The sequence below is a fragment of the Marmota monax genome, unplaced genomic scaffold (genome assembly GCF_021218885.2).
Source record: "Marmota monax isolate L192 unplaced genomic scaffold, Marmota_monax_Labrador192_F-V1.1 WCK01_AAM20220418_F8-fsc00055, whole genome shotgun sequence".
Taxonomy (NCBI): domain Eukaryota; kingdom Metazoa; phylum Chordata; class Mammalia; order Rodentia; family Sciuridae; genus Marmota; species Marmota monax.
In genome coordinates, this window is record NW_026695205.1 from 2,874,895 (window position 1) to 2,890,381 (window position 15,487).

A 15,487-nucleotide genomic window follows, 5' to 3' on the forward strand; every position below is an offset into this window, starting at 1 on the left:
GGGCAGGGGTGTTAAGATCCTCAGCCTGACTTCACTTCCAATACACTTTAAAAAATTATTTTTGTGACAACAATGTTTTTGTGAGATTTGGGATCCACCAAATATTCTAAGGTGCATTGAATTTTATTTTACTAGACAGGAAGAATTTTCTGCTTAGCACATCCTAGAGTAGATTTTCTGATCCCAGCCCCCTGCCCAGTGGGATGGAAAAATAAATTCTTTGATAAGGGAAGGATCACTCTGAATTTGCCTTATTAGCAGACTGTGGGGGCACACGTCTAGATTCTTAGACATTTACTGGAGGTGGGGTTCTCGCTGGCTCCGTAGCTCTTCTCATCTGCTTCCACCTGAGCAGGTGTGAACAGTCCCAGGCTGAGCTGGCCTCTCCTGTCGTTGGTTAGATGTGCATTTGTGCTGCAGGTTTTGGAGGATGACAAGGACCAGAGCCACTGAAGCAGGAAGTGTGAGCCACAGTCCCTTCCTGGACCAGACTGGAGCCAGCACAGTGTGAAGGAGAGGCGGGCAGGCCACGCCTGAGCTCACGACTTCATTTCCATATACCTCTGGACCCACGAGATACCAAACCCTCAAATATCTGTGTCTGCCTCTTTGTCTGCCGTCAAGTGCGGAAATTATGAAACAGGCCAGTGCCCTGCATAAACAGCTGCTCTCTTACACTTTGGGGATCTTTAGTGCTGAATACTCCTAGAACTTATTTCTGAGGCCCTGTCCTAACCTAAATAGGTTGCCTGGTTACTGCAGATGTTAAAATAACTCCCAGAAACAGAAAACTGTCTCTACTTTAAGAACTCAAACTCTGAAGTCTGACTAGTTGGGGGCTGATCCTGTTCCACCATTGACTTGCTGTGTGCTCTTCAGCAAGTGGCACAACTTTTCTGGGCCTAAATTTCCTCATGTTTAGAAAAGGGAAAGTAATTGTTCTTCTAACAAAGCGTTGTTGGAAGGATCCAGTGGGGTGATTTACATAAGCCACACAAAGTTCACAGAGATCCCAAACACTAGTCTGCTCACAGGATTGAAAATGCACATGCTCAAATGTTAACAATAGCCAACTCCAGATGCTAAAAGAATGGGTGGTTTTGTGTTCTTGTCTCTTTGTGCTTTTTCATGTTTTCTCCACTCCCCCCCCCCTTTTTTTTGCATGAGCAACTAATTTGTAATTAAAAAAATAAATATCTTTGAACAAAGAAAGTTCAGTGAAGCTCCCAGGGTTATGTGAAGATCTCTCTTCTGCAGACAAGGTGAGGAGGGAAAGGAGCATGGCCCAGGGGCAGGTGGGCCGAGGGGCAGGTGGGCAGAGGGGTCACGGGGGAGTTTGCAATCAGGGATTCACCTGTGGGGGCCCTGGGCCCTGCAGGGCTACCCAGGGGGAGAACTTGGAGGAGCCTTCTACTTCGGAGGCCCTGGCCCAGCAGCCCGGAGTAGATACCTGGCTTATCCCACACCAGATGGCCCAGCAGGACTCAGTGTTGACTTTCAGCTTCGAGGCTCCTGGAGACGGGACTAAGCAGCCAGGAAGGTCCAACCCATCTCCAAGCACAGGCTGCTGGGCCCTCGGGGCTGACGAGGGTGGGGCAGGTCTGCCCCTGACCCCACAGAGCTCTGCAGACCCCCAAGGCCAGAGCCTGAGTGTCCCTTCCTTCATTTGCATGTCTAAGTAATTACGACTCATAAAAGTATCTAACCCATTAGTTAAAACCCGGGCCCCAGCATTTGACTCTGACCTCCTATGGCAGCTCGGGCCACATGCTGACTCCATGCCGCCTGATTTGTCCTCAATTTATAAGCAGCACAACCTATAAATAGAAACCCTTTTGCTAAGTTCCCCAGGAGGCATCGGCAGGCTCTCCAGCTTGTATGTGTTTTCGTCTTTCTGTTTTAAAAACCAACATGGTGGCTTCTTTTCCTTCCTGGTGTCCTCCAGCTGTCATCTCTAGTTCAGTTGGAGGGCATTCTGGCTGCTGTCACCGTCGGGCCAGCACACTGGGCAACCTGCCTGGTTGTGTTCCGAGGGAGGGAGGCCCCATCTTGGTCCCGGAGGTCCCCACTCACCTGTAGATCCTGTACCTGGTGGTGAATCCCTGCCGGTAGCGCTCCATGAAGTCGGCATACTCTTGGGCGCGGTGGAAGGGGCCCCGGTCTGTGAGCAGCCAGTCCAGGGGCGGCTGGCCAGCTGAGGCAGCATGCTGCTCTGGGACCACGGCGGCCACCGTGGCCGAGACGGCCAGCACCCAGCCGGGCAGGCCCAGTGCCAGCAGCGCTGCCCATGGGGCCGCCGGCCAAAGCCCTCTAAACCGAGTGCCCCACTGCCACCTCATGCTTCTCCGGGGCGGTTGGTTTCTTCATTCTCTTGCCACGCTCTCCCACTCTGCCGCTCTTCCAGGGCTCTGGAACTAGAAAGGCAAAGGGACATGTCAGGTGGGCACCTGGTGCTACCCTGGGGGCCTGCGTTCAACACAGTTGTTTTAGGGCCCATATGGAAATCTTTTACCCTAGTGACACCCGGGTGCCCGGCCTGGAGCTAAGCACTCCAGGTACATCATCTTACTTAATTCTTCAAAAAATCCCTGAGAAAACACTATTGTCTTTATTTTAGACATGAGAAAACGAGGCTTAGAGTGTCCAAGGCAGTTGCTCAAGTCCACTCACGCACAAAGTGATAAAACCAGAACTCTAACTTGGGGTCTGGCTTGTAACCTTGATGTCATATTGCTTCCATGCTTCCTCCTTTGACTCACCCCAACACCATCTCTTTCTGTCTTTCTCAAAAGCATTCAACAGGTTCCCATAGCCGCCTCACAGACTGCAAGTAGCAACCTGTTTTTCCAATGGAGACTGGGAGGGCAGAAAGGTAGTCAAGTCTGATTGTTGCTATGAAGCTGGGTGACCTTGGGCCAATCACTCTCCTGTCTGGGGTTCATGTAGCCTCTAGAAAATAAAGAGGTTGGCTACAGAATATCTAAGCTCTCTTCCAGGGTGGGACTTCCATCTGTTCTTTTGTTGAAGGCTAAGCAGGGATGGAGTTTGAATGGGATAAAAGACTGCCATACTGCCATCTTTGGACCAGGTCCACACCTGCCAGGGTATCCCTGGGACTCCCTCTCTCACATGCAGCTGAGAGTTACAAAGGCCAGAGCCACATCTCACTCTTGTCTCCTTCTGACTAGCCCCCAAGAGCACAGAGCAGCCCCAGACTCCCTCCATGAAGCAATGAATGAGGGCATGCCCTGGCTTCTTTGAGTTGGAGGAAGATACCAGGAAAGAGGAAGATTCTGGGCTTGGTAGTTCTTGGCTGCATCGTCACTCACCACAGGCCTGATTTCCAGGGTTGTATATTGTCTAAGGACAACTAGTCACCTTTATCAACCTCAAGGCAGGTGCAGGCATCATTCGGTACTGTGGAGCTGCCTGGAATTGTAATCACCCTTCAATCTTTAATTTCTAGCGCATGCTGTCACAGTGCTGTCCATGTCTTCTCGCCAGCATCACTTCAGTGTGTGCCAGAATGACTTCCAGCCCCCAGTACCTGTCATTCATGGCTGGAGGACCCTCTCTGGCTGCCAAAGCCCAGGGGCAGGCTCCCTGGGGATAAGGCAAGGGGTGTAAATTTCCTGGCACTTCCAGACAGGGCAGGCAAAGTGGACTTGACCACCTGATCCATGCCCCTTTCCAAGTTCCCCAGGGTTCCCAGGATCAAAGGGAATCTTGAAGGAACTGCACAGACACTGGATCCAGGTCTGAATCTTGGAACTCCCAGCACAAGGTTGGCCTGAATCTGAGCATTTGTACAGGACACTTTCAAGAGTCCCTGCTCATAAGGATGGAGGGACAGGAGCATGAGGGCTGGACATTCAGAAAGTACCCTCCCCTCCAGCTGGGAGGAGGTAAGCACCTACTGAATGGTGGGTTGTTCTTAGAAGTCACTTTCGTTCTCACTGTAAGATTTTTTATGTAGGTTTTGTTATTATTATTGTAAGTTCACATTTCACTGGGACTCAAAGGGGGGGATCTATGGAAAACAGTGGTAGGATATAAACCTGGATGGGGCTCCCTGTTCAGACCTTGCCAAAAAGTACTGTACTGCTTACGGAGCCAGAGCAGGCAGCAAGAGAGACCCCCGCTTAATGAACTGGCTGAGAAGGGGCTGAAAAATAAGAATGATGACGGATCTTAAAACAGGATAAAAATTCTAATAATTGAAATAGGCTCACAAATTGGACAAGCAGGCCAATGAAATAGCACAGCTCAGAGAGAAGCTTTATATATAAAGAATTTAGTATACGAGGGAGAAAAAATGTACCAGAGACTAATTGGGTAGGGATGGAATATTTTATCCATATATTGGGAACTTAGTTCCACTTGGATTAAAAATTAAATATAAAAATAAAATCATAGAAGGAAAATCCCCAAGTGTTTTTTTTTTAATAAGCATGCATTACCAGGAAAAAGAAAAAGTGATTCAAAACTAAAAGGAGGAATCATCCTTGCATATGGAGGGAGTAGGCATCTTTTATATGGATGAAATCTGATGAGGATGCCCAAAGTATTTCTCATTTAATCATTCACATATTCATCTAATGAAGACCCATAAATTAAGAATTCTTAAGTGCCAGGCACTCTGCTAAGTTTGGACAATATAAAAGCAAGGGCTCGTTATGTTACCTGAAACTCTATTATTAGTGATTAATTCCTCGTATAACACATTGCTCTGTCTTTTAAAGGCATATTGATGGACAGTGGGGAGGAGGGCTCATTTGGGAGGCTACGGCTATTTGACACAGGAAGCCAAAGCAGTACACACAGGAAAGTGGAAATGCAGACATGGGCAGCAGGACATATGGAAAGCAGGGTCTCAGAGTGGTCCCTCAAGAATCCCACGTCCTACGGTGCATGCCTCATATGACCCACTCCTGCCGAGTGTGAGCAGGGCCTGTGAGAAAGATGAGATATCACTGCTGTGATCAGGTTAATAATCAGCCAGCTTTGAGTTACCATGTGATGCTTGCCAAATGCATCGAAAAAAGTCCAGGAAGATTAGAGTTTAGATGGTGGTGATGGCATCCAGGACAAAGACTTGTGGATGACTTTGAGCAATATTCTGGGTAGGCTTGGCTGAAACAGGTGATTCTTTAGAAGACAGTGAAATGTCAAAGAGTCAAGTTCAAACTGGCCTGCAAGAGAACAAAAGCCATGCTGTGTCCTGCCTGTGTCTGACACAGCAAGGAATTGCAGGTGGCCTCCGGGAGCCGAGAGCTATCTAGCTATCTCCATCCAATAGCTAGCAAGAAAATGAGGAGCTCAGTCATATAACTGCAAGGAAAGAAATTCTGCCAACAACGACGTGTGCTTAGAAGAGGACCCTGAGCCGACAATGAGAAGCCCTTCCCTGGCAAATACCTCAATTCCATTCTGGCAATGTCCTAAACAAAGGACTCAACTAAGAATCTAGCTCTGATCCACCGAAACTACAAGATAATAAACTTGCAATTAATTGTTTTATGCTATTAAACATAGCATATTTGTTGTTTGCGGTAATTCATTGTACAGCAATAGAAAAATAATGCAGACACATACAAGATAACTACACCTTCTCCCATTAGGGCTTAAGGCCTGGCCCTGGAGGATTCTTGCTCCTTGAAGAAAATGAGCTGATATTCTCTATATGAGAAAAACTTCCATGGCAGATTCTTGAGCAGAGTGATATTGATCCTCTTCCCAACTGGGCCCTCACACCACACCCTCCCTTCATAGCTTACGGACCCTTCAAATTTGGAGGTCATCTCTCTGTTCTTGGCATTTCATCTCACAAAGAGTTGGCCCTTACATGCATCTAACGCCTCAACTCCATGCATTATGTCAGGGGGCACTGTGGGCCAGGGACCGCTTATGGCCACACCTAGTCACTTAACCTCAGGGCGCACTGGCCTCCCAGGCTCCAAGAGAGATGGAAGCCATCACCTCGCCCACCAGGCGAGGGCTCCTGGAGACAGGTGAGAGCACTCGTGTGAATCTTGGGAAGAAGGGAGCTATATTAAGTGCGCTTCTTGTCATTCTTTGTTTGTAATTATGCTTTTTCAGAGCTCACAATGCGCTGGGACCTGCCTGCTTATAGGAATATCAGCTTCAGAATCAAATGGTTTTGATTGCTGGGCCAAGTCTGCTGAGCGCAGCAGGAACGTCTGAACTCAGAGCTCCCGCCCCCCTCCTGAACCTGGCCCTGGAATCACCTGCTTTCTGCTTCATTGTTTTCCTCAGGATCTGAAGACATTTTGACTAAAAAAAAAAAATCAAAAATTAAAAAAAAAATCTCTTTTTCAGGAAGAGAAGTGTTAAACAGGGTTCAAAACTTTCTTTAAAATAAAATTTCTAGAACGTGTTCCCTCACCTTAAAAAAAAAAAGACAAAATAATTGCTGTGTTGACAGTTGTATAAAAATCAGGCTTTTGAAGGAGAACAGCTTTTGGCCATTTCCTGTTTATTCTGTAAAATAATATCACTAAATTTCGGAACGGCAACCTGTCAAACACAGTTGAACTGTCTCGTTCTCAGGACGTCTGGTGGCACCCTAACGTGCACAGGATGAAACAGTTCGCACGTCCCACATCAGGCTTCGGTTTCCCCCCTGGTCCTGGGGCCCCCAGCGCAGGAAGGCCCAGCGTCCCATGTTAGCACATTAACAGGAGGCCCCGCTAGTTCCCTGACCAAAACGCCACGAACGGACTTCCAAAAACCAAATGATTTCCTTTACTGTCACTGTCCTTGAGGCCGTGTTCCACCTAGGCAAAACAATACATTGGCTTCACACCAAAGATACGAGTGAGACGAGCGTGGGTTTTCCTTGGCTGAGTGCATTAGCTCAAATCTGCTCTTTAAGCCATGAATTAAGTGGGTCACAGTTTTGTCAATAGAGAAGATCAAGTACAGACCAGGTCTCGTGGGCAACAAGCAGTGCGGTCTTCAACATGGTAGCGCTTTAGCCAGGCTCACACTGTCACCCGGCTGAGATTTTAGGGGTTCTGTTGGGCCCCCACCCCCACCATGGCTGGCAATCTCCTCTCACACTCAGTGTGTCAAAAGAGCAATTAGGATGCGGGCCTGAGCTGCCTGTGCGCTCACTCTTGGCAAATAAAGTGGAAACAGAGGTTTCCTCAGTGAAAATCATCCCAGGGCTGGGGCGTGGCTCAGAGAGAAACCACGTGCCTGGCCTGGTGAAGTTCCATCCCAGCAACACACACACACACACACACACACACACACAGAAAACTACTACAGAAGAGGGGCTGTACCTATGGGTGTGACAGTATTATTGTAATTAATTTAATTGCTAATGTTGCTTATTACTAACCAACACCAGTATAAGTCATTGAATGTCTGTGTGGCAGTGACAGCTTATTAAACAGATTATAAAATTATCCCCTGAAGAGGTGAGAACACTGAGGCTGGGATGTGGATGGTGAAGTGTGTGTGGTCACGTGTTTCAGTGGCAGAGCCAGGTCCACCCACCCCTGGCTGCAGCAGTTACACGACTTACAGCTATAAACACGGTGGCCCTGGCACTCACAAGCTGGTCCCCTTCGGCCAGGCACTGTCCTTCGGGAGCCTCCTTTCAGCCATCAGTAAGTTGATCTATGGGATGACATGATCCCCGGATCCACAGGATCATGCAAATACAAGGGGCACGCACCTAAGGCGAGAGGACTCAGACTCCAGTCGTCTTTGGAAGGAAGCTCGGTGTTTCAGAAGGAGAGGGAAGCCTGAATGAAGTGAAGTATAAAGCAGAAATTTCTGCCCACTGGAGCAGTGACATTTCATAAAGTGATTAGGCAGTGACATTAAATAAGTTTTCAAGCCATTTAAGTGGTTAATTGGCCAACTCTATTGAGGAGATGTTTTCTTGAATAAATCTGAGGAGGGTCAGTGTTTTAAAAAATCATGGGAGTGTTATTTGTTCTTGTCATCCATAATATCTTAATCGAATACCCTTTTTTACCAAGAAAGAGGGAGGGTAGGCAGGAGAAATAGAAATGACAGGATATTCTTAAGGTCAGGGTGGATGCAGGGATGCTATCTGCTTGGACCAATGATTGCCTCCGGCCCTTTGTTGGGAATGCCTCCACAGAGACTCACCAGGGCCCTTAGCTCTGGCAGTGAGATCCATAATCCCCCTGCCATGTGAACCTAGGCAGGTGTGACATGTCTATTGGTACTGTCATCCCCAGCCTCCATGACATGACCTTCAGCTTCAGCCCCAGGCCTGGCGTGGGACCAGTAAGCTACATTTGACAGACTACCCACTGCTTATCAGGAAATGACGAGAAAGTGGGGAGTATCTGGATATCCTCACTGCATAGAATCAGGTCAACAATATTAATGATTATTTATGCAAAGGAAAGAGCTAATCATAATTGCTATTTACTAAAAGTTCTTACATTAATTTGAGACCTTTTGGAGGGAAGGCTGAGAGAGGGTGAAGGGGCTCTCTGGAGGCCACTCCAAAGAAGGCAGAAGTGAAATGCAGGCGTTCTAATGTGGAGACCTGGAACTCGGCTCTTTATCCTCACTCACCTCTGTCCGTCAAACAATCAGTTATTAACAATGCCCATGCACAGTGATGGGTGTAACTCTGGTGAGCTGGACAGACCCAGCCCTGGCCTCATGGGCAGGAACAAAGCACAGGACTTCAAGTCCTGTAACAAGCTTTAAAATCACACCCACAGCGCACACATACACAGGGCTCTCTGGGGACTACACCTTGTAGTTTCTTCCCCCACAGGGCCCATATTCATAGGTCTCTGGGTGTGACAACAGCCCCTTACTTGTCCAGGACAGGGTCCTCTGTCAGTGGCAGAGCCTTCCCTCTTGCAGCTGGTGTCCTTGGCCCTTTCCTTGTCCAGACAAGCTAACTGACAGGTTGGCCCAGAGCCTTGTGCGCCATCAAGCCAGGGCCAGGGTGTGTGGACCAGGGAGGCCCTTTTGCCCTGTGGCCTCCCTTGAGGTCAGGGGCATCACCAGGAAAGAGAAAGACTGTGCTGCTGATCAAATAGAACCTCGAAATGAAAAGTGGCATATTTTGAAGCTTTTAAAACCTCATCTCCACGCAGATCAGAACCATGTCCTGAACGCCCTTTCTTCCCCCCTCTTTATGCAATCCCAGGAGCTCCTGCGGCCCTGGGGACCGATCTGCCCTCCTCTCCGGGCACTGGAACCTCCCCATCTGCTGTTCCAAAGTGGAGTGGTGGCCGGGACAGATGCTAAAAAAGGACAAACAATCATGGCGCTACTTCAAAGGGTTGTGGGGATTTTAAAAGTTAATCTTTGTAAAGGCCTAGACAGTGCCAGGCCGTGGTGAGCGCCAGGTGACGGCTCACGATTCCTTTTTCTGTTGTTCCAACACAGGTCGTCGGAGTAGAAAGCAGGACACAGGCACCGCCTCACCCCATCTGGGGTTTTTGGTTGGTTGATTTTTGTTGCTGTTTACAGAGGAGGCCTGGAGCTTAGGAGGTGAAGTCTATCACAAGCTGCATCCCCTGACTGTGGACATCCCCACTGACCCTTCTGAGGGAATTCACTGCTGCCCCTGGATTATCTTCCACAGTTAATTATGGCAGCGGTGGGCTCAGATAGGGTGCTTTGCCTTCATCCTGTGGTCCCTTGATCCCCCAAATGTCTGGCTCTGAGCCCTGCCATATGCCCACTCTGCCTATCCTCTTTGTGCCTGTATCTATCCCTCCCATCTTTCAGATTCATTTTTCTCCAAGACCTTTCAAAGATAGACTGTGCATTACGACGTGGTTACCTTGTCTTCCTACAGTCTTCAGCCTCCTGATCAATGTCTACCTGATCACATCATGGAACTGGAGATCACCAGGCCAGTGAGATTCTCAGTAACCATGAGTGTGTGTGTGTGTGTGTGTGTGTGTGTGTGTGTGTCTGTAGAGGGGGCAGCAAGAGGAAGTAGAGAAGGAAGGAAATGACTGATCTTGGGTTGGGGAATATTTTTACATTTGGGAATATTTTTTAAAGCCCACAGGAGATTTTGGTACCATTCCCAGTTGAGGGCCAGTGATGGAATCCCCTTCCCTCTGTAGAGTAGATGAGAAAACTTATGGCCAGAGAAGTGCAAGTCTCTTGACCCTGAGCCTTGAGCTTATTCTGTCTTTGTTTCACAGATGTCAGTGGTAAATGGAAATTTTGAAACCCGGAAGTCCCAGAGCGAGATTCTAGTCACCTCCAGTTATGTTTAGATGTTAGCTATTCTCTTCCAGACATGAATCAAACACTTTGCCTACATAACTCATTTAATGCTCATGAAACTGTGAAGTTGATGTTGTTACCACTGGTCTTCCACTTAAGGTTGATTTCATTTCTCATTTTTTAAAATTTTATGATGGTTTAAAAGCTATATTCATTCAGTGAAAGCTGAATCTTCATTCAGGTGGGCGTTTGGTGGTGATGGTGGTGGTTGGTATTGTTTTTTGTTTGCAGTACTGGGGATTGAATCCAGGCCCTTGGGCACACTAGAAAAGTGTTCTATCACTTCTTTAAATTTGAATTTTGATCTTGTCCTTCCTCGTGACAGTGTGAATAACCCATGTTCTAGAGTTCACTGTGTTGCTAACTTTGATCTTTAGTAGATCAAGGTTAGCTGTCTTAACATTTTCAATATTATATTTCCAACATACATAACCCCAGTCAAAAATTGAGAAGCATCTGTAGTGTATTCCTTTTACAGAGAAGAAAATGCAGGAACAGAGAAGCCAGTCATGTCTACAACCTCCCAATAAAGTCCTAGTACTGTCCAAAAGATCCAAAGACCCCAAAGCCACAGATTTTCACAAGGGAGCTGCAGGCACATGGGGTAATCCTAGATTCCTTTAGCTCACTCATTTTGAAAATTGCAGTGTATGGAGAAGAAATTTCAAATTTCAGAATACAAAGCAGATTTTCCTAAAATTGCTTTCCTGGCTTGGTAAGGAGGCTTAAACCCTGGCTCTGAGGAAGTTGTATGGCTCATGCTTAGGAGGTCTGTCAGGGTAGCTTGGAGAAAGCAGTGACCGTTCATGTGTACTTTTTCAAAAGCCTCAAGATCAGGCAGAATCCTTAACCTGGGTCTGGTGGACAACCCACAGCTGCTGGCTGCCTGTGTGACCCTGAGTTACAGTGTTTATCCCTCTTCCCTGACTAAGCCTGTGCCCAGGTTCCCCGTCCCTCACCTTTCCAGCCTCAGCGTGTCCAGCCAAGGAGTAAAGGACTCATACTTCGGTGGGCTCCTGTCCTCCCACAGCCACTTCTGGTGCAGGGAGACACATGTCCAGTTGCCCTTTGCCCAATTCCAGTTGCCCGCGACCTAGAGTTTCTCTTCCTGTATCCTGGATAACAGGTGGAACTTTCCGTTTCCAAGATTGCCTGAATCATGCCATTGGTCCTGCCTTGGGCATGCCTGGCCATCCTTCCTGGGTCCAGCTATTAAAGATAGCTTGGTTGTCCCCTCATACCCTTGGAGGACAGCAGGTTCCATATTCCAGAAAGGAGTCCTTCTCTGTCCTTGCTTCCTCTCACCAGCCTGGCTTCCATTGCTGAAGCCCAGCCCACTTTCCAGTAGAGCCTCAGCATACACAGAGAGCGGTTTAAGGCCAGCAAAGCCAGAATAAACCCAAGCCAACCACGTAGAGGTGGCTCATCACCGTGCAGGCTGCAGAGGAGACCTGGGGCTGACAAGCAGCTCTCCATGCTGACCTGCAGTCCCCCACGTTTCTCTTGCTGTTGGTTTTCTGCCGGGCCTATCATTCAATCTGATCTTTTAGCCCAGGCTCTAGCCTATTGGGGCCTTGGTGCCAACCAGGATGTAACACGATAATGCCCTGAGCGATGCCAAACACAGAGCTCTCAAGATGTTACAGATGCAGATGTGACCAGCAAACACATTGTTTCCGGGACCGTGTTTGTAAATATATGAGTTGCCCGACAGCTTGCAGAATTAAATATGGGTGCTACGTCACAAACTCAAGACTAAAATAGACTACATGCTGCTCAATGAATGTCAATAAGTACACTGAGAATCATCATCCCTTGCATAATGTAGTCTAAGAACCCCATTCCTAAGAGTCTTTCTTTCTTTCTTTCGGACGCCCATTTGTGGTTTACGGAGACCCAATGATGTGAAGCAGGCCCGTCCATCATTTAGGGTCCTCTCTTCAGTGCTCCAGCCAAGTGGCTCTCCTTCCTTTAGATTGATTTGCACAGACAACAGGACTTATATATTAGGAATGATTTAAATTAACCATGGCAAGTTACCAGAAGCTGGTATTCATACACTAAAATCGGCACCCTGGAAGGCTTCACTGGGAACTCTCACCGAGTCTCCAGGGAGAAGATGGGTCAGCTGTGCCATCTTGGGGGTTGATACAAAGCCCCCACTGTGCTGCTCAGATCCCAGATATCCCCACCCTGGGGGCTGGTGCTTTGCTTTCAAGACGACTTCAGTGCTGTCCAGAGGGTAAAGTTTAACTTGTGTTGACCATTTTATGCCATTACTATATTCCTGCTGATTTTATTTGTTATTTGTGCTCCTCCTCAATGCTTTAACACCATATGCTTTTTCCAAAAGTAGGACCACAGACCAAGATAGACAGCAGTGATTTGGGCACTGCCTGATGGTCTTTTCCAGTGGAAAGACCACAGTAATTCTAAAGAAGCCTGACTTGGTCCTGGCTCAGACTGCTACTGATTTCCTAAACTCTTTCTGATGAATGAAATGCTTTGTAAAATGTAGTAATAATTTCCCCTCTTCCTTGCTTTTAGGAAAGTTAATAAATGTCTACTCATTCATCCAATTCATGTTTGTTAAGCAAAAAAACATTGCATTTAGCTAGAATGTCAAATGAAAGAAGGGCAAGGTGGAAGAAAAGCTGAAAGATAATGCTTGGATTTCTTTGAAAGACCGTTTTGTGAAAACCATTATAATTCTCTCATGGCAAGCTCTATGGCCCAAAGTCAGCCGGACTCATGAACCTCCACAACTCAGTGGTAACTGAGGCTCAACACAGTGACTTCTGAATCAGAACTAAGATTAAATTGTCTTCAACCTAATTTAGAATTGTATCTGTAGATTTCAGACAAATCTAAAAATAACTGATTGAGAATTCTAAAAATTAAATCAAATATCTCAAATATATCTTTTACATATAAATACATCTACATATAAATATATGTTCTACATATTCTATCAAATATATCTTCTACAGATTGAGAAATAGATGAAACAATGAATGGATGGATGAATAGATAAGTAAAAATCGTACTCGTGTGTCCATGCACTAAATGTGATATGATATTCTGGATTGTATTCTGGAACAGACATGGCTATTGGTAGAAAAATTGATAAAATCAATTAAATCAAATATTCCATTTCTCAAATCTATTGAATAACAAAACATTTACTTAAGACAGAACCAACTATTTACTCTAGTAGTCCTCAACTGGGGGAAGAGGAAGGGTGCTTTCCCCCTCAGGAAATCTTTGGCAATGTCTAGAGTCATTTTTTGGTTGTAAAAAATTGGTATGTATGTGCAACATGTAGTGGGTTAAGGCAAGGCACATTTCTGAATAATCTATAATGCACTGGACAGCACCCCACAATAAATAATTTTCTGACCCCAATTATCAGTAGTGCTGAGGTTGAGAAATGCTGACTTATGCCTACAAATTCCAATGAACCTGGACTTGTAAGGTATCTCTTAAAAAAAAAAATGGAAGAACAACTTTTTAGAGAAGTTTTTCAGGCATGCATACCATGGTAGCAAAGACCCAGAATTTCAACTCCACATACCCTTCTTCTGGGTTTCTAGTTTCAGGATTAATAATTTGAAAGGACTTTGATTACATTAAAACCACTGGAAGAATGCTATTTATTGAGTGCTTATACTAGGAATTGTGCTAAGCACTTCACTTTCAACAAGGTAGGTATTATTAATGCATGAGGAATTATTATAGGGAGAGCGCAATTCTAAGAGATGAAGAAACTCGTGCAACTCGCTTACTTCCTTTCATCTTTCTTTCCATACTAATTCAGCCTACAGGCAGGCCTGTGGAGGATGGCAACCAAGTAAGGGCCTGGATCCATGTGAGGTGGGCAGTTGAGTCGGGCAGTGGAGTTAGGAAACTCATCATATATGGAGGATTTAGCCAATAAACGCATAGACTGAGGATAACAGGAATCAAGTGTGCCCTGATTAAAGAAGTGAGTTATAAATATGGAAAGAACAAAAACAAAAATGAACTCTGTATGAACTCAAGGTTCTAAATATAGATAGAAAAATAGCTGGGGAAATGGATGGATGGGTAGATAGATGGATGGACAGATAAGTAAAAATTGTGTCTGTGTATCCAGGTACTAAACGCAATATGGTATTCTGGATTGGATTCTGGAAATGACATGGATACTGGCAGAAAAACTAGTGAAATCAGAATATGGTTTATAGTTTAGTCAATCGTATTAAGGTTGATTTCTTAGTTTTAACAAATGCACCATAATTGTGTGAGATATTAACATTAAGGGAGGCTGAGTGAAGGGTACTATTGGTAACTTGTCTGTAAATCTAAAAGTATTCCAAAATAAAATATTTATTCAGAATTAAAGCCAATGCATGCATACATATGCATATACACATGTTTTCTAGTATTTGTGGTCACCCATACATAGTCTTTCCATTGAGTGGCCCTCGCCTGGCTTCAAGGTCTTGGTTTCTAAGTGCTGTTCTCCACTAAAAGGAAATAGGGCTCCTGAGAGACATGGATGATTGTAGAACTGTGGTAGTTAAAGTATAAGATGACGCTGCAACATCTTTTTGTGACAGAAACACTGGTGTGTTGGTAAATTTTTAACAACCAGGTCTGTGGGGAAAAGGCTCTGATAGTAACATTTGCCAGTTTCTAAGATGTAAATATTCTTATCATGCTTGATTCCAAGCTACCAACTTGTGCAGATGGCTCACAAATTTTACAGTGGGCTCTTATGAAACAGCACTTGCACACCAGTGCATAACAAAATGAACACCCGAGGACAGTGGCTACATGTCAAAAGGCCACAGAGTCACCTTCAGCGGCTTCTCTCATGAACTCCAGGACAAAAATAAGGGCCTATATTCCACTAAATTAAAAAAAATGAATCAATGAGACCACACTTTATATCTGTTTATCTATCTGATTGTGTATATGAAGTGAGGAGGAAGAAGAAGGAGAAGGAAGAAGAAGGAGGAGGAGGAGGAGGAGGGAGGGGGAGGGAGGGGGAGGGAGGGGGAGGGAGGGGAGGAGCGGGAGAAGAGGGGAAGAAGAAGAAGAAGAAAGGGGGGATGTGGGGGAAGGAGAGGAGGAAAACCACTTCCTTCAATAAAATGCCAATGAATATATGTAGGAAAAAATGATGGAATTGGAAAACCATCACTTAATCATCACAGTGATAATCCAT

General features: G+C 45.9%; 1 protein-coding gene across 5 annotated transcripts in view; it reads right to left on the reverse strand.

The window, feature by feature from the left end:
- Brinp2 (BMP/retinoic acid inducible neural specific 2) overlaps positions 1 to 15,487 on the reverse strand; it is a 101,227-nt gene that overhangs the window by 41,139 nt on the left and 44,601 nt on the right. For all 5 annotated transcript variants that reach the window (XM_058574488.1, XM_058574489.1, XM_058574490.1 and 2 more), the window contains one exon: positions 2,074 to 2,414. In XM_058574488.1, the coding sequence (XP_058430471.1) occupies positions 2,074 to 2,339 (266 nt within the window). In that variant the 5' untranslated portion in view covers positions 2,340 to 2,414. The remainder of the gene's footprint in view (positions 1 to 2,073; positions 2,415 to 15,487) is intronic.